The following is a 25784-nucleotide window of genomic DNA, read 5'->3' on the forward strand; positions in this document are numbered from 1 at the left end:
CAGGAGTACTTGTGGCACCTTAGAGACTAACAAATGTATTAGAGCATAAGCTTTCGTGGACTACAGCCCACTTCTTCCTTGATATGCATCCGAAGAAGTGGGCTGTAGTCCACGAAAGCTTATGCTCTAATACATTTGTTAGTCTCTAAGGTGCCACAAGTACTCCTGTTTTTTTTTGCTGATACAGACTAACACGGCTGCTACTCTGAAACCTTTAAAAACACAGCAGCTGATAGCCAGCAATGAGCAACTCCAGCAGAGAGTTCTCGATCACATCCCAACGCTTACCAGTGCAGTTCGCTTCATCTGACCAGTCCCTGCAGTCGTTATCGCCGTCACACATCCAAGAAAGACGAATGCACATCCCCGAGCTGCAGCTGAATTCATCACTTCTACATTGGTGAGCTTCTACAAACAAGGCACCCACAGTTCAGATGGGGTGATTGGGGGCGGGGATTGAACACACGCTGTTGACTTAGAAGAAAGAACTGCCGTTTCATTACTGGCAGCCTAAGCAGCTCAGAAAATTTGTTCTGGTCTTGAAAGTATTTTTAGTGCATTGTTTCTAGCCCTGAAAGATCAAAAGCTACCACGTCCCTCTGATTCCCATTTTCTGTTCTTGCCGTGGATTTAACAGTCTGCCGCTCAGGAACTATTAGCCTTAGAGGTTGACGGCCTCACCCACAACCCATTCAAGACGCTGGGAACTGCAGATGCTCAGCTGCCTTTGAAAATCAGGCTAGAATCTCCTTTGAAATTAGGGATTCTGAGCTCCTTAAGAAGTGCTGCAATGAACTGGCTAGTGTGTGCCTTCACCACTGCCCTCTGCTGGATGGAGGTGGAACTGCTCAACACTGCGCCATACAGCCTAGACTGCACACAACTAATGGGAGACTCCCCGTTCGGTTAGGCGCCGGTGCTGTTAATGAAGGAGGCTGAGTCCTAACCCTGCTATTATTGTGCTCATGACGTGCAGCATAGGTTTCTTACCAGTATGAAGCAACTGGGGGAGGGTGAAGGGGAACCTACTGCCGCAGCACTTAATTTGTAGCCCCGGTGGCATTAGAAGATACCAGATCTTGGAGCCGTCTACCCTGTCTGGGTGCCTCAAGGCAGCTGTGTTTTCACCCTGCTCCAAGACCGAACACACCAAGTCTAGGAAGCTGCATGAGTACAATTTTCAATCCCTGCTTGATTATTTTTGTTTTATGGCAGATGCGCATGGCAGGTGAGGGGAGCTGGGAACATCTGATATCAGAGCCTCGCTGCCAGCTCACGGCGTGACGCCTCGGGTGGGGTGGATATGGGCTGTCATTGCACTTGCTTGCTCCTTTGTCCTTTGCATCTCACCCCCTCCCCTGGATCACTTCTGCACTAGCTGCCTGACTGCATCCAGGGAGGGGCTAGCAAGCCCTGGACAATGCGCAAGGTGCGTCCCCTTCAGTGCTCTCCTGAGAGCCAGAGATGCTGCCTTGCCCTGCCTCCATCTGGGCAGGCTCACCCCCTGCCTGGTGGAGAGAACAGTGATATTCTTCCTAACGGGGGGGGGGGGGGGGAGAGAAAGGACATCCAACTGAGACAAACAGCTTGCTCCTTATCACGCTTACCGCAGTGGCTTTCATCGCTGTTATCTCCACAGTCGTCCTCCAGGTCACATTTATAGGACAGCGGGATGCAGGTCCCCGAGCCCTGGCAGCGGAACTGAGTCTCGCTATCACAGACTGTTGTGGCTAAAACAAGGCGGGGGGGAGAGAAGCGAGAGGTTTCAAGGCCACCAATTAAATAATTCCTCCCGTGACCCAAACTCACATGTTAAAATAACAGCAAGGGGAATCAAATGGAGGGAAAGAGCTTCCTCAGAGCTATTCTTGCTACAGATTCTGGCTGTGCTGGATGAATTTCTCCTGGTTCAGGGCAGGAAGGGCTTAATGGTCTGACCTGGAGATGGGACTGAAACCAGTGCCACACTGCAATACCAAGCCTGGAGAAAGTGCCCTCCAGCCGGAGAGAAAAAAAGGTGAGGAATCATGGCTGGGGGGGGGGGGGCGCTTGAGTCTAAGCAGCCATCAGTCAGGAACCTGAAGAGCAGCTAAGCCTAGGGACACGTTTTGGCCTGGACTTTGTCTTATTGTTCAGTTGCTTGGCATTCGGACCCAAATCCAGGTCCTAACTTTGAACCTGGCCCTGTTTCTGTAATGGGCTGAGCCATACCTCTATGACTTGGGGACAGCTTGGCCAGATGGCTGTTTCTTCCCTTCATTGGGCTCTTTGTCTGATTTTCATTCAGAGGATGGCCTTCTCCTTGAATGTATCTAGCTTCATTAGGATATCCCACACCACAAGGGCTTGTAGGAAGGGTGGAAAGACCATATTCATTATTACTAATCCCTTCTCCATCACTGGTGGAAGCATTTTGCTCCCCAGCCAGGCTTGATAAATGATTACCGATCAGGACGCACAAAGTGACCACAGAAGGACACTTACGGCAATTCTTCTCATCGCTCATGTCTCCGCAATCGTTATCGTTGTCACACTGCCAAATGCTGTTGATGCAATTCCCGTTGAAGCATCTATACTGGTTAGGCAGACAGGTGTTATCTAGTGCCCAGCGTGTGTTTAAAAAAAACAAACCAACAAGCTACCATTAGGCATAGCACCATTATCTTTGCTCTTTCTAAGCTTTACGCTCCAGGTCAAGAGGTAAAGTCAAGCTGACCTATCTCCCAACCAAGGAATTTGTTTTTCAGGATTAAATAGCAGCAGGAGTTAACCAGGGTTTTACCTTCCTTGATGCAGGTGGTGTTCTTCAGCACGTATCCATGTGGACAATCACACTTCACTTCCCCTGATGGGAGCACGCTGCTGGAGACTCCCTCAGGACACTTGCAGCTTCTGCTGTTGTTTGATTTGGGCAAACACAACAAACTGCAAGGCTTGGTGATGCAGGCATTCTGCCCTGTTGGGAGGGATCAAAGTAACTAGCTGGCACTGCAGTACAGGGCAGGGAACCTGACACTACATCTCCCGTCATCCCCTTGCTTCAGGCTGCTACGCAGGCTGTCTGGGCACCTGGGTGTCAGTTTCACTTGGCTATGTATTGAGTCTGGGCTTGGGAGATGCCAAGCGCCCTCCACTCCCACTGACTTCAATAGGGCTTGAATGCACACTCAGTGCCACACTAGATCAGGCCCTTCGATCCTAGTGAGAAGTGGTTTACAGATTAATAAGTAAACAGGATACACCGCGCAGATCCCCCGCTGCCTTATATAGTCGTGAAATATGAATAATTAAAGGGAGAGTTTTTTCTCCCCCTCAAATGAGATGGCAAAGTCAAACCACGCTCTTTGGGACAGAAAACATATTTTTATTTTGTCTGTACAGCGCCTAGCACAAAGGGGTCTTGGTCTACAATGGAGGCTTCTAGCCACTGCTACAATACAAATAAATAGTAACTAATAATAAACCAACACTGAGACTGCACTGCTCTCTCTCTCTGCATCAAGCTTGGGGAAGATTTAATTTAATTCCCTAGAACACAAGTTTCAACTCGGGCTTGGGACCACCCTCCATTTCTTAAGAGCTACATGGGAAGAGTCATAGAACTTAAGACCAGAAGGAACCACCAAACATATCACAGGCCACCAAAACTACCTACCACAAACACACTAAACTCAACAGCGAAAATGAGACTGAAGGATTACAGCCCACAGGTGCCTAGACTATTATGTGTCACAGGTGCACCAATGCCCGAGGACCCTGCAATGGCAGGAAACTGACTGAGATAAACCCAGATGATTTTGGCAAGCAATCCATGCTCCTTTCGGTCCCTTCTAACCCTATGATTCTAGGATTTATGCTGCAGAGAGAAGGCAAAACTCCTTACAGAGGGTCCCAAAACTTTTTTCTGTCATGACAAGTTGCGGCAGCCTGGAAAGGGTTGAGAAGCACCATCCTGGAGACCTTTTTGAAGGCAACCCCAGAAAGCATTACCTTCCAAAGGCTCGCTAATAAACCTCATTAAATAATCAGAGAGGAAGGAGGGGCTTCCCATCAGCAGCTTCCATGCTAACAAGAGCATTTCAGAACACAGCAACCTAAGGGCTAGTTAATCGGCACTTAACAGCCTCCTTCTGATCAGGCTGAGCACTTGTTTTCTTAAACACAACTGAACAGCCTTTTGTTTCAGAAGGATCAGATGAAGTCCACAGCATCTCCTGGAAACTAGGAGGTCAGTGACTTTCTGCTCGGGTGGGCTCATTTTAAGATGCTACTTTACATTCATTCTAAGCCATTTGGAGGCCTCTCAGTTACAGGCTTATCAAATCTATGGCTCCGAACTCTAAATATTCGTGCTACCGTTTCATCTAAAGACAGTTCACTCTCAAAGCCCATTGAGTCCCTGACCTCTCCGCTTGGAACTCCAGCAATGCCGGTGGTTTTCTAATGAGTGCACACCTGCCCTTTAGCCTGAGACCCAACAATTCCTTTCACGGAGGTCACTAAGGAGCTATCGGATGGTAACAACTGCTACCTAACCAGACCTGAACTGCACTCAAACCAGCGACCTCGAGGTGACAGAGAGATTTTAGGAGTTTAAAGCGGACGTGTGATAAAGAGATCGCGATGTACATCTATCATGCTGAAATTTACCGACCAAGCACCATTCACAAAAGACAGACAATGCTTAGTACTATGGCTGAGAGCTGCGAAGTCTCCTAAGGAATCTGGATGTATTTGGGCTCAAAAAAATTGAAGAAGGATGGCCCAGTGGTTAGGGCGCTAGCCTGGACTTTGAGACCGGGGCACAACTCCCTGTTTTGCCAGCCCCCCCGTGGGTGATTTCTCTCCCTCACTTCTTCATCTGTACAATGGTATAACAGCACTTCCCTACCTCAGGGTGTTCTGGGAATAAAATACATTAAAGACGGTAAGGCACTCAGATACTATAATGATGGGGGGGGCCATACAAGCAGTTAAGATAGACAAACTCCCAAATCCCATTCAATAGGAATTAAGCAGCCAAACACCCTCGCTGGCTTTTGAAAATCTCACCCTACAGTCTACTTAGAAAAGGTCTTTACAAACACTCCACATTACCTGTTGTCTTTCCTCTGTAGAAGATTTTCATATCCATGATCCCATTTAATCGGCCAACTAAAATCTCCATTCTCGACCCACTGTATTTAGATGCTCTAAAAATACTCAGCTGCGACCAATCATTCCAGTAGATTTCATTCTGAAACATAAGCTTTGTTCCTTAGTCCACGCTTTGGTGGAGACAGGCAAATATTATGACCTCTGCAAACTTATTCTTTTCCAAATTCAGGATTTGAAGGAGGATCTACAGATCAGGAACTCCCGGTTAATCCTGATTTTTTTCATCAAACTAGCCAATGCAGAAGACCAATTTCATAAAGTCAGTTTCAACCGAAAACCAAGGGTTATTTTTTGCATAGACGCTGCCTGTGCCGCTAAGATTTCATATACCGCTAATACTACTTTGCACTTATATATTGCTCTTCAGGTGGCTTCAAAATGCTCTGCAAGGCTAGGTCAGTGTCACTACCCCATGTTATAGATGGGGAAAGTAGGATTGTATTGGGGTTCAGTGATTTTCCCAATGGAGTCACAAAGTGAGTCAACAGCAGGGTCTGGAACAGAACCCAGGTCTTCTGACTCCCAGCTCCTACTTGCTCATGTCTGTTTATATGGACAGAGCAGTACAAACAAGAATTAGTAAGGCACAGATATGAAGCTGGGTTCAGATAAGCAGACAGACAGACAGGCATCTGAGACATTAGCCAAAGGTTATCCAGACTACTGCAGCTCTCAAACCTACGAATCTCAGGAGAACAAGATTGTCAGAATGTTTCTTAAGCCCAAAGGAAAGAAGCTAACAAAGCCTTAAAACTGGACCTGTGCAGAACCTGAAACAAAAGCCATGTGTGTGCGTTAAGGCTGCAAAGCTTTTAGTGAACTGGGTCAGAGTTCATGGTGAGCTTGGGACCACTCAACACAGCTCAGCGTTTATCGTAGTTTGGGTTGAGCCCCTATATCTACTATACTTCTCTCCAAACACACTGTATAAATACCTTAAATACAGCAATAGCATAGGGATGAGGAAGACTATCCAGTATCACAGATCTCTGCATCCCATTGAAATCAATCCTCTCGATTCTATCCATATAGGCTTCCGTCCAATAGATCCAGTGATCATCCACAGAAATGCCATTTGGCCATCTCACTCCTTCAGAGACAATGCAACTGGCCGACGAACCATCCATATCGCTTCTGTAAATGCCAGGTCTAGAGTCTCCCCAGTCTGTCCAGAACATCAACCTGATTATGTCCATAAGCAGAGTTAATTTAAAATAATAATACAAGGCCTCATCTAAACAGGTGCCCCCACAAAACCGTGAACTCCACTCGTTAAATCGTATCTCACAGAAAGCGTATGTCTTTTTAACAGGAACTCAATGGAATTCAATGGACTGCACTTGGCAGGGGGAATATTAAGGCTCCAGGACTGTATTTAAATACCACATGAACCACATGTAAAGCAGTGATTCAGCAGACAGTCAGTTTCTAAGAGGTCAACTTCTCACACATTAGCACAGTTACATCCACTGAAGAGACCAGCGCTCTGCCTCCTCTGCTGCATAACCAGTGGCAGCTATGGAGGTTCTTACCAAGGGAACGTTATTGTGAGGGAAATGGAAAATTGCTCCCCATCTCAATCGAACTGAAGCCCAGTTACCCGGCTCATAGTATTTAGGTGAGAAAGAGCCAGGCAGGAAAACAGCTTTCAAAACAGCAAATGGAGGAGCGCACTACTTCGATCTTGTATGAATTTAGTACTGATGAAAAAGGCTGGATTGACTTGGTTGATTTTAATACAAATTAACACGACCATTCATAGATAAGTCCTACTCACCCTTCTTTAGGCACCAAAGCTAGGGCTCTGGGTCGTTCGAGTACAGAGGAATTCAGAACAGTAAATCGCAAGTCTCCATCTGGGTTGGAAACCTAGCACAAGATGTAGCGGGTATGGGTTTTGTTTGCAATATGAAGAACAACTGCATTGTTTAAAATTAAATGAAATTCTGTAGCATTTAATTACAACCATATAGCAAATGACAGTTCAACGCATACATACTTGACAAACAGTTATCTTAAGGCAAGTGATAAAAGTTTATGGGCTTCATTTACTTATGTGATTTCCACACTGCTGAACAAATTGCTTACAGCCGTAATGCCCTATGTGCAGCAAATTCTATCCCGCCACATTACAGAGAGGAAATTGTTCCATTTAATGCAGCTCAAATAACCTGTTGCAGGTAAATTACTTGACAAATTTATCCCTTATGTTCGCTAGCCGCTCACAACTTCTCCTTAATTTTGATGAGTGTGTTTGTTATTGGGCTGTAGCTGAAGAACCGCTTATGCAAGCAAATTTGAGCCTATGGGCTCTGCTGGGAACCCTTCATTTGAACCATTTGTAGTCTATAATTTGTCACCAATCATAAACCACATGATATTGTTTCTGCTCACTGTCTGGATGAGTATAACTTAACTAGGAGAAAGAGGAAGAGTAACGGCAGAACAAGGAGCAATGGTCTCAAGTTGCAGTGGGGGAGGTCTAGGTTGGATTAGGAAAAACTATTTCACTAGGAGGCAGGTGAAGCACTGGAATGGGTTACCTAGGGAGGTGGTGGACTCTCCCGCCTTAGAGGTTTTTAAGGCCCAACTTGACAAAGCCCTGGCTGGGATGATTTAGTTGGGGTTGGTCCTGCTTTAAGCAGGGCGGGTTGGACTAGATTACCTCCTGAGGTCTCTTCCAACCCTAATCTTCTATGATTCTATTCAAGTGAGGCACAAAATTTGGGGGGAGTAAGCTTTTGTGACAACGTTCGTGCATCTTTCGCAGTTCACCGCTCTTTTCCTGAAGGAACCAGCAGTTGTCCAAATACAGGTGAACAACAACAGAGCAAACGTGCCATGTTTATTTACGAGCGTACTGTGAATCCCTTTTTGGACCATTCAGCCTGCCCTGAATGTGTGTTATGGATCTGAAGGTGTTATATGGGTCTGAAAGTGTCAAACTGATTTACAGTAAGCCCTCTTCCATCATCATCATCATAGCAAATCCTAAAGGGATGTAGTCTCCTTGCAGATCGAGCACCAAGCAGATCAATCTTTACCTAGGTTCATAAGACAATCTGGCTGGATATTCAGTCTATGTCCCTCACTAGCGATCTTACTGCCGCTTTTGGCGCCTACATGATTACTGATGGTGGAGCGGCATTCCTTGGGAAATGCATTTTGTAATTCACTGATCTTCCATCTTAAATACAAAAGGCTGAATCCTACTCTGCCTTATGCATGAGTAGTTGCAATAAGCCCTTGGATGAGAAGGCTGAATGGCCTTACTGCCCCTAATATGTCAGCCAACATCCAGGAATGGGGACTCACAGCTACACATGGTGCAACAGACTGAAGGCCTGGTAAAGACAAAGCAACGTGGCTACAGCTACCTGCTGTCATGAACATCGGTTGCAGACATACCTCAATTTTTGGAATACCAGCATTCACCCAGTAAAGCAACTGACTGAGAGGTTCAAAGGCCAACGCTTCCACTGTTTCTAGGCCAGTGCTAATGATTATCTCCTGTCCGGAGCTGCCGTTTAGACAAAGACGCTAAAACAAACAAACAAATAGAAAACTCTAAGCATCAAGGTTAGTGCACTCAGTTGTTTGAGGTGGGGAATTAGCAAAGGAGCCACTAATGAGAAAAACCTAACAGCCGTATTTGCATTGCAAAGCATATCTGTTACAGTTCCCCAGAGATACATCCATTTCTGGGATGGAGGGGAGGCCAGGAGATAAACAGGTGTCCAGCACAAGAGAGGGAATAGGAGAAATTTTTGGCTAAAGGGGAAAATACTCCTCTTGTGATATGTGCCATCTTTCATTTCCATTCATAGCAGAAGATAGGTGCTACGGCTGTATTTTTCATTAAAAATAAGAAGCTTAGCTCTTATACAGGGCTTCTCATCAACAAACCTCTAAGCACTCTACAAAGGAGGTCAGTTTCATTCTCTCCACTTTACAGATGGGTAAATTGAGGCATGGGAACGTGAAGCAATTTACCTAAGGTCACCCAGCAGGCCAGTGGCAGGACTAGTATTCCAGTCTTCTGAATCCCAGTCCACTGCTCTCTCCACAAGGCTATTATATCACACAAGGTATTCGCTGTTCTAGGAAAACATCCCAGAGCACTGTGCTAGGCAGGGACTGCCCAGAACCCCGCTCACCTGGATAATGTCAAGCGTCACATCTGCCCAGTACAAACAGTTGTGGTCGTAATCAAAATCCAGAGCCACTGCCCCTCGCAATCCAGTTAGAGGCAACTCCTCGCTGATTCCAGAAGAGAGATCGTACCGGTGGATGGAGTAGCGCGTGGCATACAGAATAAACTCATTCTCTTCTAGAGGTACAGAGAAATATTTATGTAGAAGCCTTTTCCCGTGAGTTCCCTTGGGGATAAGGTGAACAAATGGGTCTTCTTCATTTCTGACCAAAACCACACAGTTAGGACCTTATCATAAATGAGAATCAGGCCCTTGTTTTTGGAGAGAGAAGATTTTAATTGGTGTTTGTCAGTAGCCAGAGATTTCTGTAACTCACATGCAAAAGTGAGAGGAAATCATTACCGCTATTATTTATTCAGGTCGGTGGAAAAAGAGGGTGGAAATTGCAAAAGTAGGTTTTGAAATTCCTTTCTTTTATTTACAATGTTAAATTTTGTCAACATTAAAAAAAAAAATGAACCAGCTGAAAACATTTGCCCAAAAGAAAAAAAAAACTGTCCAAGTGCTTTCTCTGGAGCCTAAATGCATTTCATGTTTGTGAGCCATAAAAGTGACTAAGTCGATAGATCCCGATTGGAGTCTTCGGGGTCTAATGTAACATAAATACTTATCATGTAAGAATTTGGGGACCATCTGTCTGTTTTGTACAGTACCTAGCACAACGGGATCCTGGCCCAGGACTGGGACTCCTAGGTACAGGAGTCTGTACCAAAATCCCAAACCAGGTGACGTTTGCTCTTTTAGAGAACATTTCATGCCTCTCTGATGACCACTCGGCCCTTCCCTAAAACACCAATCAGGCTGGGGGCTGGAGGGAGGGAAAAGAGCAGGGGATCTTGATTGACGCCAAGAGAATAACTCCCATTGATTTTGGCTTGCTTTGGCTCATGCGCTATCTCCTCCCTTGCAGATACCGCTCCCCCTCTCGCTCTTGCACATTAATCACGTTGCGCATGACGCAAGATTCAATTAGGGCTCTAATGAGCAGAATGCAAATTACTTTGGCAGCACATGGGTGAATGAGATCACTGCAGGGCCCTCATGTCTGGAAAGGGAAGGGAAGGGGGCGACATCTTCGTGTGACTTGTCTGGCTCACACCACTGAAGTGCTAAGGTATAAATTTTGCCCTGCATGGGCACAGAAAACGCCAAATGGCCGTCAGACACAGTGGGGGCACGACGGGCAGCAGTGGCTGTGTGGGGGCTCTGCAGGCTGGGTAAAGGGATGGAGAGAGAGAATTCTTGCTCTATTTGTTCTGTTTTAATCTTATTCTACACCTATTACAGTATGAGTCAGGAAATCATGGAGGAGTTTGGTTCCCAATTATCACCTATTTTCATGTCTTCAGCTCCCCTCAGTGAGCAAACGGTGTTCAGCACCTTGTGGAATTCAGCCGTGACTCTGACACCCAATCAAGTGGAGTTGGGGCATCTGAACTCCATGTCACTTAGAAGTGTAAATTCAAACCTGCTCCCATGTCAGAAACTCTTACTGACTCCAATGCGAGCAAGATTAAACCCTCAAAAACTATGTAAGGGACCCAGAAGGAAGAAATGACTTTTTACATGCTCAGATATTTCAGCTGCAGTTCCATTACCTTCCTCAGATTTCTGAGAGCCTCGTGGGGAATTTGTGGATAGTTCCTAAACAGGCAGCCAAAGGAACACAGACTTTGCTAGGAAGCAACCAGGGTGGCAGTGCTCCCATGGAGACTTACCTGCTAGAGGGCATGGCACCAGCTCCCCTTCTAGCCGTGATTCAATGTCTCCTCCTGAACAGGTGTCACCCGAGATCTTGCGGTAGCTGGAATGTATATACACACACACATTCATTTCTTAAAGGAAAAAGCTAGCATACTCTCATGTGCAACCAGTGCAACCAACTGGTTCTCGTAGGATTTAGAATTAAACCACATTATATTGTGTACTCCATGGGTGCATTCCCCTTAATCATTTATTAATCTGATCCTTCTTTTAATACCATTCAAATAAATTTCATAAACTTAGATTGTAAACTCCTCGGGGTAGGAACCCTCTTTTTGTTCTGAGTTCGTACAACACCTAGCACCATGGTGTCTGACTTGGGGGCCCAAGGAACTACAGTAATGCAAATACATAATAATAATTTGAAAAGTCAAGTTTCTTGCCCATGTGCAGTACGTACCCTCTAGTCTTTCTATACGTCGAGCCAACGGGACAAGGCACAGGTGGGGAATATGGTTTCCCAGCAAATTCAGGATCAGGGACACAAACTTCTAATGATAAGTCATCGCTCAGTTTAAAACCAAAATCACTGAAGGTAGAGGGGGGAAAAAAGGAAATGCTATCATGTTATATTGCTACTTTCATGTATTCTTTGCAACAGTGTTAGAAACACAAAGTGTTTGGGAAAACCATTAATTGTAACATTCAAATTAATAACAATGTTTTGAAATCAGACAGCAGCTTGTATCGAAAAACCTCAAAACATTTTATATGCATTAAGTAATGAAGCCTCACAATCACCAAATACATTATGGCGTGGGTGCCAGCACTGGACTGGGACTCTGGATACCCAACTCTGCCACAGGATTACTGGGTGACGTTGGGCAAGTCCATGTGCCTCAGTTTCCCAACTGTACAATGGGGATACAGTAGAACCTCAGAGTTACGAACACCAGAGTTAGGAACTGACCGGTCAACCACACACCTCATTTGGAACCGGAAGTACACAATCAGGCAGCAGCAGAGACCCCACCCACCCAAAAAAGCAAATTCAGTAGAGTACTGTGATAAACATAAACTACTAAAAAAAATGGAAAGCGGTGTTTTTCTTCTTCATAGTAAAGTTTCAAAGCTGTATTAAGTCAATGGTCAGTTGTAAACTTTTGAAAGAACTATAATGTTTTGTTCAGAATTATGAACATTTCAGAGTTATGAACAACCTCCATTCCCGAGGTGTTTGTAACTCCAAGGTTCTACTGTAATGATGTTTACCTCCTTTGCGATCTATGGATAAAAAGTGCTAGATAAAAGTATCGTTGTTACATTATCTTAATTTTACAGATGGGTAAACTGAGGCACAGACTGGTCAAGTGATCTGTCCAAGGTTACACAATGAGTTAATTGCAAAACTGGAAACCAATCCCGCAGTCCTTTATTCCCCTTCTGACCAGCTGTAACCAAATTAATCATTATTCCTTATTTAAGTGCCTAACAGGGAGCAGAACTCTTTATAAAAATCTGGCCCCCTACCCAACAATTCACACATTAACGAATAACCTTTACATGTGATTATCAAAGCAAAGCTCCTTTATCTTGACAGCTGTTTAGTTTCACTGAAGTCTAAATTAAAAATAAAATTACGTAGCAGTGCCAATCCCATCCCTCTGGTTAAATGGTCTCTTAGCTTTTCTATAGTAGCTCTCTGTCTTTGGAAATCATCCTCATCTATTTTAAAGCAGAAGTAATGAGGTAATAATACTTTGCTTTTCTACTGCACCTTTCAGTCTCTCAAAGTGCTTCAAAGACATGAATTAAACTTCTTGCCTCCTATTAATGAAATGATGTTTTCAGTCTATTTAGTCTGCTCTGCTATACAAACAGGCCATAGATACAAAGAGAGAAATAAATTGGATCTGCTTATTTGCTCACTGTTGTTAGTTACTGATATTTATAACTGAATAACAACCCAGACTAAAGGGAATTAATTGGTACTTACCATTCAAAGTCTTCTCTTGTACATGAGCAGTTGGAGACCATAACTGGTCTATCAAAATCTTCCCCATTGAAGCAGGTCGCATGAGGAGTCCTCCTTTTGAAAACTGTCTTATGCCCCAGTAAGCACTCATTACCTCGCTCGTCGGAGGGTGACCACAGTTTGTAATCGTTTTCTGTGCAAGGGACGCCTATGATAAATGATATGCTTGGTTAAATAAAAAAAAACAACTCACCATGACCTACATACCCAAGACTTGAGATTTAAAAAGAGGAGGCCTGATTGTCCTCTGTCCTTGTACCGGGAGTTGTCCTTTACCCCTGTGCAGAATGGGTGCAAGATGCTGGAGGGCTGAAGAAGCTAACCACCTCTGGAAGCCAGTTGCTCTGCTAGCATTTTGCTCTTTGCACAGCTGCCAATAACCACACAAGGTGCAAAGCTGTGGAGAATCGGGCCTAATATTTTGTCTTTTCAGGAGCCTGAGTTGTATCGTATGAACATGCACATTCCCTGCCGCTTCTATCCCAAGAACAGCACCTCGGGGTAACCTCACTGATTCCCACATGCTCCTCCCCTCTCCCTGGGGTGCTGGGATTTCACAATATAAAGGGCTCCCAGAAGCCCATGCAGGGGATATGAGCACACTTTGTGTGCTGAAGAGCAGGCTCTTAAGCATGGATTTATGGACTGGAAGATCTATTGCTACATAGATTTTCTGAGGCTTCACCCTACAGAGCAGGCGAGCAGGGGGAAGGAGCAACTCCCAGGTCTCAGTGCTCCGGTGGCACTCTGCAGTTTGCAGTGGGATTCCTCTCCACCATGCCCTGCTGAGTTCCCCAGACTCCAAGCCCAGTTTACAGGACCAGTGCTGCGGGGAAAGAGTTGCATGTTAATACCTTTTATGCTTAGGGTTTAAAAGGGGGAATTGTCTACTCAAAGGCTGGCCAATGCAGCCTTTCCACTTTCCCCACGTTAACTGCTCAGTTCTAGACAAAGTTGGCAGTGGCTGAAATCCTCTTATGGAGCCAGTTTTCCCTCTCTTTCACACCAGGGGGAATCAATGGAGTAGGACCCACATGCCCAAAACAAATAGAAAAAGAGACACTATTCCAATTCAAGGCGCACAGCGTAGGGAAGAGGGGAGACTTCGGTGACAGAAGGCTATAAACGACTCCAAAGCAATGACAGTGCATTTGCGACGACTTACTTAAATGAAGTCAATCCGATCCCCAAACAGATCCATTTATAACAAAACATCAAGGGAATCGGTTATAACTTTTAGTCCGGCAAATTCCTCTGCCAAATGTAACTGTTCTTTGATTACAATGCTGCTGCGCAATCAGAGCTGAAATTGGTTATAAAACATTCATTGGCCTGGCTTTCAGAAGTGGGTTGTTGGGGTGCTTTATTGTTGTTGTTTTCCCTTTTTAAAATCCTTCAATCACCTGAGACGAGATTTTAGCTAGAGAGGAAAATGTCCTTGGCTGGCATTTCCGTCTAAAAACTCCGCGTATGGGCATTAAGGGATACAGAACCTGAGGAAGGGGAACGGTGTCCATAGCCTCTGTTTGTCAGAGAGTGGAGATGGATGGCAGGAGCGATCCCTTGATCATTACCTGTTAGGTTCACTCCCTCTGGGGCACCTGGCATTGGCCACTGTCGGTAGACAGGACACTGGGCTGGATGGACTTTTGGTCTGACCCAGTAAGGCCGTTCTTACGTATCACTGACGTTCCTGGCATCTGAAGGTGAGTCTCTTAGGGTACGTCTACACTGCAGTGAAAGACCCGTGGCATGGGCTGTGGCTGGCCTGGGTCAGCTGACTCAGATTCACGGGACTATAAAACTTCAGTGTAGACTGTCAGGCTTGGGCTGAAACCTGGGATTTGAGACCCCGCGAAGGGGGGGTGGGTCTCAGAGCCCAGGCTCCAGCCCAACCCTAAATGTCTACGCTGCTATTTTTAGCCCTGCAGCCCAAGCCCCGTGAGGCCGAGTCAGCTGACCCAGGCTCTGACATTCGGTGCCAAGGGTTTTTATTGCAGCGTAGTGTAGACATACCCTTAGGCTCTGAGCCTGCCAAGAGGGCCGCATGGGTGGAGCCCTCGAGCTTTGCAGCGCCCTGCTGAAGAGCTGACTTGCCTTTCAAAGAGGTGCTTGTGAAAATGTTACTGGAGATGATCAGGCTGCACTTCCTCTTTCTCCCTCTCCGCAGATAAGCAACGGCAGCCCATGAGTACATGAACTTTTAAAGGCCCGACCTGTCCCCAAATTAATATTCAATGGGGGAAGCTGCAGGGATCTGCTGCTTTTCAAGGACTGGAACACCCGTGTGTGTGAAAAGCAAGGGGGTGGGATAAACAGACGCCGTACGTGCAAAGCTCAATGCCACAGGAATACGCCAGGTCCCTTACCGAGCACGTCAGTGGTGTTAATCTGCAGTATCAGCCAGCTGTGGCCGTTCTCTTTATAGGAGCCGAAGATGGTGAACACTGTGCTCTTCTCCCCTGGCTCAGTGAGAAGCCCGTACACAAATACCGGTTTCTCTGAGAAAGTGAACGTTTTCCAAGTCTCCCCTTCATTTGTGCTGTACCTAGAGGGGGAGAGACGAGGACAATGGGACTGCTGCAAATAAAACTCCTGATGGCCTCCTCGTTGGGATTCGTTTGCTCATTTCTAAACTTACACAAAACCAGGTACTTTCAAAACCTTATTATGGTCATGGTCATGACTAATAACACTTGGCTTTTCCATGCGTAGATCTCAAAGTGCTTCACAAAGAAAGATCAGCCCCCTGCTGCAGGGGGGAAACTGAGGCACAAAGAGATGTGACTTGCTCAAGGTCCGTGATAGCACCAGGATTAGAAGCCAGATTTCCCGATTCCAAGTCTACCGGACCACTCAATCACAAAGCAGAAACAAGCAGCTGCATAATTTATCTGGACGATAGCTGGTTTTTATAGATACACATGCACATGTAGGTCATAGGACAGTGACAGCGGCCTGCAACTATGTGGCTTGAAATTCTGTCAATGAGAAAAGCCAAAGCTCGTGAGAGTCTGTGCCCAAAAGGAAGAACGTGGCAGAAGCTGATCTGTAGATGGTAGTTGGTTTCCCAACACCACAGATGTGAACCAGAACATATGAAAATTCCCTGCAGGGCTCTGTGACCTTTTTCAGAGAGACTGACCCCGAAGCGGCCAAGAGACATTGGTATGAGGCAGCACATGTGCTTCCTGGACACAACAGTGATGCTCATATCATAGACTAAGTTTTGGGCCTTAGTTTTTGGACGCCAAAGCTACATCAGAGGGGATGCTCCCTTTCAATGTACATCTCTGTAGCCTATTTAACTTTCGTAGGAATCCATGGTCTTAGTCATGTTGAAACCTCTCCTGTATAAAATTTAAATTAAGCTCTTAAGTTAGTTCACTGTCAGAACAGCTGAGAGAAGCAGCCCTTCCAGTGCAAAAAGGAAAAATAAGCCAAAGCATTTAATGGCATTTGGGAAAAAATAGGCAGTCTTTTCCCACGTCTTTTTGCAGTTATCCAAAATGGTGGGCTGTAAACTGATTCTGCAAACTGTTATGCGTGCAAGTAACCCATGCTCATGCTAGCTGCCCCCAAGGGCTTCTGACGGACCACACACACACACGAGCAAATGCTTGCAGGATCAGTCCCTATGGCGGTAGAGCAAGCAAAGTAATTACATGCTCAATGACCCACTTGAAGCTAATTACCCCAGACCTATAAAGCTGCAAGAGAGAATCCAACCGTTGACATTAAGTGTGTTCTAACAGCATTGCTGGGCAGTGTGTGAATCTGGTGGGGGAGCACATAAGGCAATAAACATAATTGCCATGTCCTGAAAATTGGTTGAAAAGCTTTTTTAAACTTCAGAACCACTGGCCAATGATCCAGCTGATGCGGATGGAATCCCAGGACGGGGGCAGGGCTTAGTCAGAGGCCCTGAGGAATGGAAAAGGAAAGGGGAGGAGGCTGTGACAGAGACAGCAAGGAGGCGAATATATACATGGATACAAAGGAATCCCAGCATGACAATAAATGCTATCTAAACAGGCCTCAACTAGGAGGCTGCCCACCAATGTACGCTGCAGACATTTACTGGAGAGGGAGATGATGTGATGGAGTAGTGTACGCCTAAGCCCAGCACTGGGTGCCACGGACTCTCCTATTTTTTTTTACATAATTAGCCTGTGGAACTCATTGCCACAAGCAATAATTAAGGCCAATGGCCCAGTGGGACTAAACAAAGACAAGAATCAGATAGTTACATGGACAATAGGAAAATTCAGTTACATTAGGTGGGGGATATAAGCCTTATGCTTCAGGGAATGAATTAACCACTAAGTGACAGGGCTAGGGAGAAACCTCCCCTCTGGGTAAAAGGTCTCTCTAATCACAAGGGAGCCATGCTGACTAGGCCAAGTGTTTGCTTCTTGTTCACATGGATCAATGAGAGATTGGATTCGTGCATCATATTTTGCCAGGGCTCCAAATACCTCGGGATGTAGCATTCAAGGACAGGTGGGATGCTGCAGGAAGAAAGCCTGGAGCATAGTTGCCACCACTTGTCAACGGTGGGTGTTAAATATTTGGGGTCTCGAGCACCCATGTAAAGGGGAGGGGAGACTGGGATTGTACAGGGGAGAAAATTCAGAATGTGTAAGATCAAAATAATAAAAAATGTTTTCCTCGGTTCTAGCGTAATATATAGGTCCGTCCCTGAGACGTTGGGGATGTGTGTTTAAAAAAAAAACCCTCCTAAAATAATATATATCCCAGTCCAAAGTGTAGCAATGCTACAAACCCTCATACACCTTCCAGTTCTATTGTCTGGGGGGCTGACCCGCCCCTGCGTTGCAACAGCATACCTCCACTGAAGTCAATGGAATTGCCCTATTGCAAAATGGAAGGATGTACTTGGGGTTAAAGCACTGGGCTAGAGTTCAGGTGACCTTGGTTTCATTTCTGACTCTGCCACAGATCTCCTGTAGGACACTTAATCGCTCAGTGCCTCAGTTTCCCATCTGTAAAATGGGGATAATGCCACCTCACCTTGTAGAGGCTGTGAGGATAAAGCCCATAGTGTTGGTCACGCACTCAGATGCTATGCCTATAGGGTCCATATAAGCACCAAGACAAAGAGAGAACAGTGAAGAATAAGGCACAGAGCGACCACTGTACACGAACTGATATCCTGTATACTTCAGCCTATTCCTTTTCCACTAGTGAGAAGTTTCTTTACAATTTTTAGAAAGGGGCAGGGGGGAGGGTGATGGATTAGCATATCATGGATAGGTTAAGGGCAAAATCAAGGGGCCACTTGCTATTCTATTTTGTTGGCTCACATCTCTTGGGAAGTCATCTGCTTCTGTCAGGTAGTTTGAAAGAAAACCTATTCACCCCAGTAACTTACTTGAGCTGGTCTGTCTCTGTGCCCTGTGTTATTGCGACAAGAATGCCACCATGGTCACCCCAAGTGTAGTAATGGGGGCCGGACAGTGCCTGAGAAAAGAAACATGGACACAAGGAGCTTAATGAGAGAATGCTGAGGTGGCTTGAATGTGAGGTTATAAAGCATCACATGAACCATAACATATAACCACAAAGGCTCTCATTCATCTGAGTCCTTAAGTGTATTCATCCCGTGTTGAAGTCCAATTGAAGCTTCGCTGAATCAGGGCTGAAATCCTTGCTATGAAACATGCTCTATAAGAACTGGGTGTTTGAACCATGCTGACTTTCAGGTCTCCTGGGCTGCAGCAATAGAGACTCAAGTGTTTACAGGCTGTGGTCTGGGGTCAACTGAGAGCCCAGAATCATAGAAGCATAGCACTGGAAGGGACCTCGAGAGGTCATCTAGTCCAGTGGGGGGCCACCAAAACAGACCAGGGAGCAGGGCCAGCGTTAGACTCACTGGGGCCCAGGCTGAAGCCAAAGCCCGAGCCCCCCCATCCTGAGCTGAAGCCAAAGTCCGGGCAACTTAGCTTTGCGGGGGGCCCAGACAATTTCCCTGCTTGCTACCCCCTAATGTCAGCCCTGGCTTTTAATCTACTGGATATGCAGAAAAAGAGTTGTTGTGGCTCAGGTGGGCCATGGAGTTTTTATAGCATGTTGGGGGGGCCTCAGAGAGAAAAAGGTTGAGAATCCCTGATCTAGTCCAGTCCCCTACACTCATGGCAGGACTAAATATTATCTAGACCGCAGCAGAGTTACTCTGAATTTGCACAGCTGTAACCAAGAGCAGAACAGGACCCTGGACCTTTATTCTCCTCTCACTTAAACTGGTGAAAATCAGGAATAACTTCACCGAAGTGAGAGGAGCTGCACTAGTGTAAACGAAAGAAGCCCCCTGAATCTAGAGCCGTTTGTTGTGTTTGCAAACCTTCCGGTGAGCTGAGTGGAGACTGGTGGTTTCCCAGGATTTCAGCCAATTTTGTGTTCGAGTCTGTGATGTTTCTTCAATACTAAGAAGCCAAAGGGTGCTTGGAAACCACATGTTAAATGGTCCAACAGCCAGTTCACACATCCATCACGAGAAGAAGCACTGTTGTGCGTCAGACCCACCTGGAGCTCTGTTTTGAAACAATATCAGCATTCTACAGACCACTGCGCTTTCCAGGCTGGAGCAGATGATTTTCACACAGCTGCTTGCCAAAACGGAGAGGCAGAAACTGAGGTCACTCCTGCACAGTTGCAAACTCAAATGTGCTCAGTCATTTCCCTTCTGCTCCCCTCTTTGCACAAAGAGGAAGATTTAAACAATCCCACTGAGTAACTCAGAAGCCAGGGTTTTGTGAACTGAAGCTCCCTCTCTTACTCATAACATTTTTACCTTGTACTTCTACATGGAGCCCTCCCTGTGCAAGGTCAAGTCAGAACAGGAAGAATGCATGTGGCTGTCTTGCTTTTTAAGATCAAACACTTCCAAGTCACCCCACAAGTTCTTACGTGAAGAAACACAGCTCCCCCATTGCCTTTCCTAGGTTGAATCTTTGATATGTACATGATTTCAAGGACAGGGGTTCTTTGGACAAGGTTGTATCTCGGCAGTAAAAAAACAGCGGCGTGTTCCCACTGCGGCCCAAACATTAACCAAACCGCACAGCATTTACTGAGAGGAAAAGGAGGCCGTTTTAGTCACAGGATTAAACAGTTTACAGATGTTGAAACACCATATTACACTAACAGCAAAATGTACAGACAGACCACAAACCATGCCACAGACCAGAACACCCAGTTAGTAAAGAACATTCAACACCCGTAAACTGAGAACAACATCTCATTCCACTGGAAGATGCCAAGGGGCTTCTCAGCCACTCAGACAGGCAGAAAGCCCTGGGTTTTCTCTGAGTTTTGTCTGCATTTTAAGAGGGCAACACTCAAACATAGAGGACATATAAATAGGTACATCGAAAGCTTTAATCCAACATGTCTGATGCCTCTGAAAATCCAGATGAAAACAGCATTAAGCACAAGAGGAATGTAAACATTCTCGCTTCCCCGGGTCCCCTGAATTCAGCAATCCTCAGTGATGCCCCAGTATGTGCTATTATTATTATTTCCGTTACAATAGCACCTAGAGGTGCCAACTGACATCAGGCCTCCACTGTGCTAGGTACTGCCCCAAAGAGTTTGCAATCTAGAGAGACAAGAAAAACAGAGGAAATGATACTGTGTCTCTTCGCAGATGGGGACTGAAGTTTAATCTCTCTTGACTAAGTGACTTGCCCAAGTTTGCAAGCAAGGCGTCTGTAGCAGAGCTAAGAACTGAATGCAGATCTCCCCAGCTGGAATTCACTGCCTTTAACACAAGGCCAAACTTCCTAACCACCCACTCTGACTGATGGTCCAGCTGCATGAAACTGGTCTTTCTAGTCCAGCCCCAGAAGGCTCTAGCTGTATGTTGTGCCACCTTTAACTCTATATTGCTTAGTTTTGCCAATTTTTAAATGGTTTTAAACTATTTTAATAAATGATGTTTTGCATACATGTGGAAATCTATGTACACAGGCATCTTTAACACACTTGGAAAATGTCTTGCAGAACCGTGCAATACAGAAGAGAAAACTGGTGCTTTCTACTGTTCCAAGCCCTTCTATGGATGAAATGGCATCGCCAGAATAACACATACTGTAGCATCTGTCAGAGTAAGTAGGACCAGGAAACATTGGTTGTAAACTCAAAGCCCTTTTTAATTCCGTTTCTAGGGTATTCCGCACATTTCAACGAAAGCTACTTGGTTTGTGCTTGGGGCTGTGAATTAAGGATGTGTCAGCCACCTTTAATATATAATGTACTCTATATAATAGTTACAGACTAATATAGCAATGCTTGCCCCACAGAGCAAACCGCCAAGCAAGTTCAATGCAAATGGTATCCTTACCTCTCTCCACCTCGCTCCTGCACTGCTGGAAACGTACACGTTCGTTTTGCTTGCCATGTTCTTGCCCACCGAGCCTAAGAAATGAGAGCATCATTTTTCCTGATATTTCTTAGCGGGTTTCTTAAAACAAACTCAGCCCCCTCTGAGCTATTTTTTTTTTATTTGTAATCAAATGAGTTGTTTTGGAGGAGTTAATTTTTCATACTATCAATGAGTTACTTTAAAAAAGAAGTTTTAAAAGATGATGATTGCAGGTTTTAAAAGCAAGCAGGAAAACGACATCAAGATAAGTATGGCCAGATGAAATCGGCTCTGTTTGAAATGTTCAACAGAGCGAGCCTTCTGCAATAAAACAGTGAGTCAGATATTAGTCCCTGTATGCTTTAAAAAAGCCTTCATTTTGAGAGAGGCAGGAACAGAATACAAAGTGTGTAATGGGTTTCTACCTCCAGCAATAGGGTGGTGAAATTTATTGTATAAGGAGTGCTGTCTGGTTTTAAGATTAAGTTAGATAAGTTTATGGAGGGAATGGTTTAATGGTAAAACATATTAGCCAAGGAATACCAAGCAATGGTAGGTAAATAGTATAATGGCTAACGGGGTCAGGCTGGAGAATCTTGCCTACATGCTCGGGGTTCTACTGATCGCCATATTTGGGGTCGGGAAGGAATTTTCCTCCAGGGTAGATTGGCTGAGCCTCTGGAGGTTTTTCGCCTTCCTCCGCAGCATGGGGCAGGGATCACTAGCAGGAGGGTCTCTACCAATTGAAGTCACTAAAACACAGGATTGGGGACTTCAACAGCAGAGTCAAGGGAAGGGGTAGGGACGGTTTTGTGGCCTGCGGCATGCAGGGGGTCAGACCAGATGATCATAATGGTCCCTTCTGACCTTAAAGTCTATGAGTCTATGAGTCTGAGGACAAAGGATTGCAAAATTCATATTTTAATTGATTTTTTTTTGTAACAAACAATGTTTTTAATAGATGTCAATAGGAACTCACAGGTTCAGGCTCTCGAGAAAAATATACCTGTGGCAATGATCAGTCCTGGAGCAGATTCTTTGGAGAGAATGGGCATCCTACGCAACTGGAAGTTAAGCAGCTGACTCAGTCGCTGGGCCAGATGAAGAGAGCAGCCCTTTGAAAACTGGAATAGAAAAAACACATTCTGCCACTTGCCATTGTAAAAGGCATTCGATGTGCCATGATCCTATGTGAGCATCTCAAAATGCTTCCCAAACCTTTGTAAATTCAACCTTCCAACACCCCTGTAAGATAGAGAAGAAACCTTGGTCACCTCTCAGCGGGACTACAGCAATGTGATGTACCTGCGCATAAAGCCTTCAGCGTTTAAGAAACTCCAACTGGTACAGCTCGCTGCAGCGTGTCACCTCAGCAACAGAAGGTACCATGAGCACATCACACTTGCCCTCCTCTCCCTACACTGAGCTCTCACAGACTATCGAATCAAGTTCATGGTCTTGGTCCTTCAAGGCACGCAATGGCCTGGGCCCAGGATATCTGAAGGACCCACTAAGGATCCAGCATGAAGACCACGGTAGAAATTTCTGCTCCTCTGGCAAAATGGAAATCTCTTCAATAAGGGTAAAGCTTGTCTGTACAGAAGAGAGAGCTGGCCCAAGACTGTGCAATGGACTCCCCCAGGAACAAAGCTCCGTGCCTCAGTTTCCCCATCTAGAAGAAGAAGAATGCTTCCCTACCTCACAGGATAAATTCACAGGTCTGCGTGTGGTGCTCAGATACTACAAAGACCCCACCATAGAAAAGCCAAGAAACCAGTAAGATTATATGATGTAAAATCTGCCTATAGTGAACTCTTCTGATGAAATTCCTTTTGCAGGGAATGTGTCCTGGGTTTTTTCAGTGCCCTGCAAAATGCAACTAAATATATCATTTATTTTTTCTGAATAATAAAAAATAAATAAAAGGGGCCTCCACTGTAATCTTTACAACGCCTAGAAAAACTGTGACCTTCAAAACATTCATTAAAAGCTACATTTGGAAGGGAAAAAATCCTGAAGAACACAAGGGAAAAATCTCCCAGCATTGTAATAAAAAAGCCACTAACAGACACACAGAAAGTGTTCTATTGTCCAGATTAATCTGCTTAACGTTTAAGAGACTTTCACAACATTTTAATATTTAAATATGTCATGCTTGTTCAGTGCATCAAGCCATTTCCCCACGCCAGGTCCTTGTGCCTAGCCCCCGACTGGGGGGCTAGACTTGGCAGTGAAGCCAGCTGAGGACCAGGTCTCCGATAAGACAACGTACATCCATATGCGGGATCCACAAAGATAGGACACTCCTTAAACCCTCTTACCTCACACTAAGCGAAATCGAGACCTATATTTTTAGCATCTGTGTGATTTGATATTGAGACAACAGGTGGAATCCTGGCCCTATTGACGTCAATGGAAGTTTTGTCACTGACTTCAACAGGGCCAGCAGTTCACCCACAATGTCTTCAAACTGGTACCACCCCAGATCCTTTCAACTGACTCTGTTGTAACTGGCATTTCCTCTCTTTACAGTAGACACACAGAAGCTTCATCAACAATCAAGGCTAACATCAGCCTCCTCTAACCAGCCGGCTAGGGAAATGAATGGAAAGGCTTCTGCCCCAGTACTGACCTAGTGCTCCAGGACGATGCAGGGGGCTGCTGGAGGTGCCATTGTTCTGACCATCAAACCAAGGTCCTGTCTCCCAAGATCCTCTGACACTTTTAGTACTGTAGGGTGCGTAACCCTGGTTTCCACCCTCCCTGTTTGTAATCTAATTCCCTTTAAAATGATCATTCAACCACAGGCTGTACCACAGGGACTGATGACCGGACATTTCATAAAACAGATTACGTTTTCATTTTTGTCACCTTTCTTTTCCTTTTTATTCCTGCGCTGATCCTTCCAAGGGAACAAATGGTTAATGATTGACCCAACAATTCTTCAAAGGGGAAACAAGGTTAAAAATGCTCCCTCCCTCCCCCCCTCCCCCCAAAATACCGGGTTCTACTCATTGTTACCTCGCAATCTATCTTTTCTCCATAACCTGTATACGCCGGAGCCTGCAGGAATTCCCAGGTTCCACCTTTGTCAAAGGTGATGACAGACCTCATGTTCTCTTCGCTGAACGAGCCGTTTATCAGGGTGGCGATGTACACTCCTCTCACACCCTCGACACGGTGGAAATCTGCAAAAGGCTCGTTGGCAAAATACCTGCAACGGAACGCAGGTGTGGGTCATTTGGTTAACTGCAGTAAGGGCTGGGATTCTGGGAGAGAACGCACAGGTACATTCAACGTCCGGGGCTTCTCTACTCAGAGAAATATCCAGAACAAACAAAGCATGGAAAGCCAATTTACTGAACGAAAGTGACTAATTTACCTCTGTCAACTAAACTCAGCCCTTTCATCAAATGCTTCTACTGAGTCACCTCAAAGCCCCTAGTAAGAAGAAGCCCCAATCTCGCTGTACCTTCCTCACAGTGTAGGTTCTTCAGACTTAGGGAATAATGCTCCGCTCACTCATGCTGGTCTTACGCCATTAATACAATGGAGTTACACCTAAGGACCTGGTCTAAACATAGGAGTGGGAGCCCAGAACTCCTGAGATCTAATCTCAGCTCTACTACTAACTTCTTCTGTGATGTTGGATGAACCACTTAACAACTCCACCTCCTCTGTATAATGAGCAGAATGCCTACCTTTTAGGGGAGTTGTGAGGTTAAATGCTCATTACCTGCTACCCACTATGTTGCATCTTCTCCCAGATGAACCCCATCTTGAGTTCCTCAAGCCACGGGAGTCCCATCAAGCCGGCCCAGCCCTCCTTACCTGACCAGGGTATCGCTGCCCGCCCCTCCAGGGCTGTAGTACAGCACATTTTCTAAAGACAGAGAAAACTTCAGGCCTTCTGCTTCTGAGATGTAGAGGTTGGTGCGGTTGTTACTGTGGCTGACACACACGAACACCTGGTCCTCGGATGCATCCGCAATGTAGTATTCCTTAGGGGGCGGTCAAAGACATTAATTCGCTCAGCCTATCCCTCACTTACATAGACACACACTGGGAGGTTTTCCTACCCTCCACTGTTTGTTGTTTCCTTTAAGGTGCCTAAAAATAAATCTTCCTCCCTCCACCGAAAACAGCTTTTCCACTTGGCAAACAAATTTCTCCCCTCTGCTTCTTGCTTCTTGATCTCTCTCTCTCCCCCTCCTCCTCCACCAAACCCCTCCTCAAAGTGCAGTCTGTCCACAAAGAAGTCCAACAAAGATTAGCACGGCAGCATTCT

At 45.5% G+C, this 25784-nt stretch overlaps 1 protein-coding gene and 1 long non-coding RNA gene across 3 annotated transcripts in view; one reads left to right on the forward strand and one right to left on the reverse strand.

Moving 5' to 3' along the window:
* Nucleotides 1-24337, forward strand: part of LOC117868660 — a 137494-nt gene extending 113157 nt beyond the window's left edge. Inside the window, exons 2-3 of the long non-coding RNA XR_004643691.1 lie at nucleotides 21136-21239; nucleotides 24029-24337. This is a non-coding gene — a long non-coding RNA (uncharacterized LOC117868660). The remainder of the gene's footprint in view (nucleotides 1-21135; nucleotides 21240-24028) is intronic.
* Nucleotides 1-25784, reverse strand: part of SORL1 (sortilin related receptor 1) — a 100422-nt gene that overhangs the window by 39219 nt on the left and 35419 nt on the right. For both annotated transcript variants that reach the window (XM_034754795.1, XM_034754794.1), the window contains exons 8-25: nucleotides 25328-25497; nucleotides 24518-24710; nucleotides 22503-22620; nucleotides 21476-21549; nucleotides 18506-18594; nucleotides 15480-15658; nucleotides 13072-13258; nucleotides 11536-11664; nucleotides 11090-11175; nucleotides 9315-9487; nucleotides 8566-8697; nucleotides 6935-7026; nucleotides 6093-6339; nucleotides 5098-5236; nucleotides 2783-2956; nucleotides 2485-2598; nucleotides 1608-1730; nucleotides 289-408 (exon numbers count right to left, since the gene is read on the reverse strand). In XM_034754795.1, coding sequence (XP_034610686.1) covers nucleotides 289-408; nucleotides 1608-1730; nucleotides 2485-2598; nucleotides 2783-2956; nucleotides 5098-5236; nucleotides 6093-6339; nucleotides 6935-7026; nucleotides 8566-8697; nucleotides 9315-9487; nucleotides 11090-11175; nucleotides 11536-11664; nucleotides 13072-13258; nucleotides 15480-15658; nucleotides 18506-18594; nucleotides 21476-21549; nucleotides 22503-22620; nucleotides 24518-24710; nucleotides 25328-25497 — 2539 coding nt within the window. The remainder of the gene's footprint in view (nucleotides 1-288; nucleotides 409-1607; nucleotides 1731-2484; nucleotides 2599-2782; nucleotides 2957-5097; nucleotides 5237-6092; nucleotides 6340-6934; nucleotides 7027-8565; nucleotides 8698-9314; nucleotides 9488-11089; nucleotides 11176-11535; nucleotides 11665-13071; nucleotides 13259-15479; nucleotides 15659-18505; nucleotides 18595-21475; nucleotides 21550-22502; nucleotides 22621-24517; nucleotides 24711-25327; nucleotides 25498-25784) is intronic.

Source organism: Trachemys scripta, chromosome 21 (genome assembly GCF_013100865.1).
Source record: "Trachemys scripta elegans isolate TJP31775 chromosome 21, CAS_Tse_1.0, whole genome shotgun sequence".
Taxonomy (NCBI): domain Eukaryota; kingdom Metazoa; phylum Chordata; order Testudines; family Emydidae; genus Trachemys; species Trachemys scripta.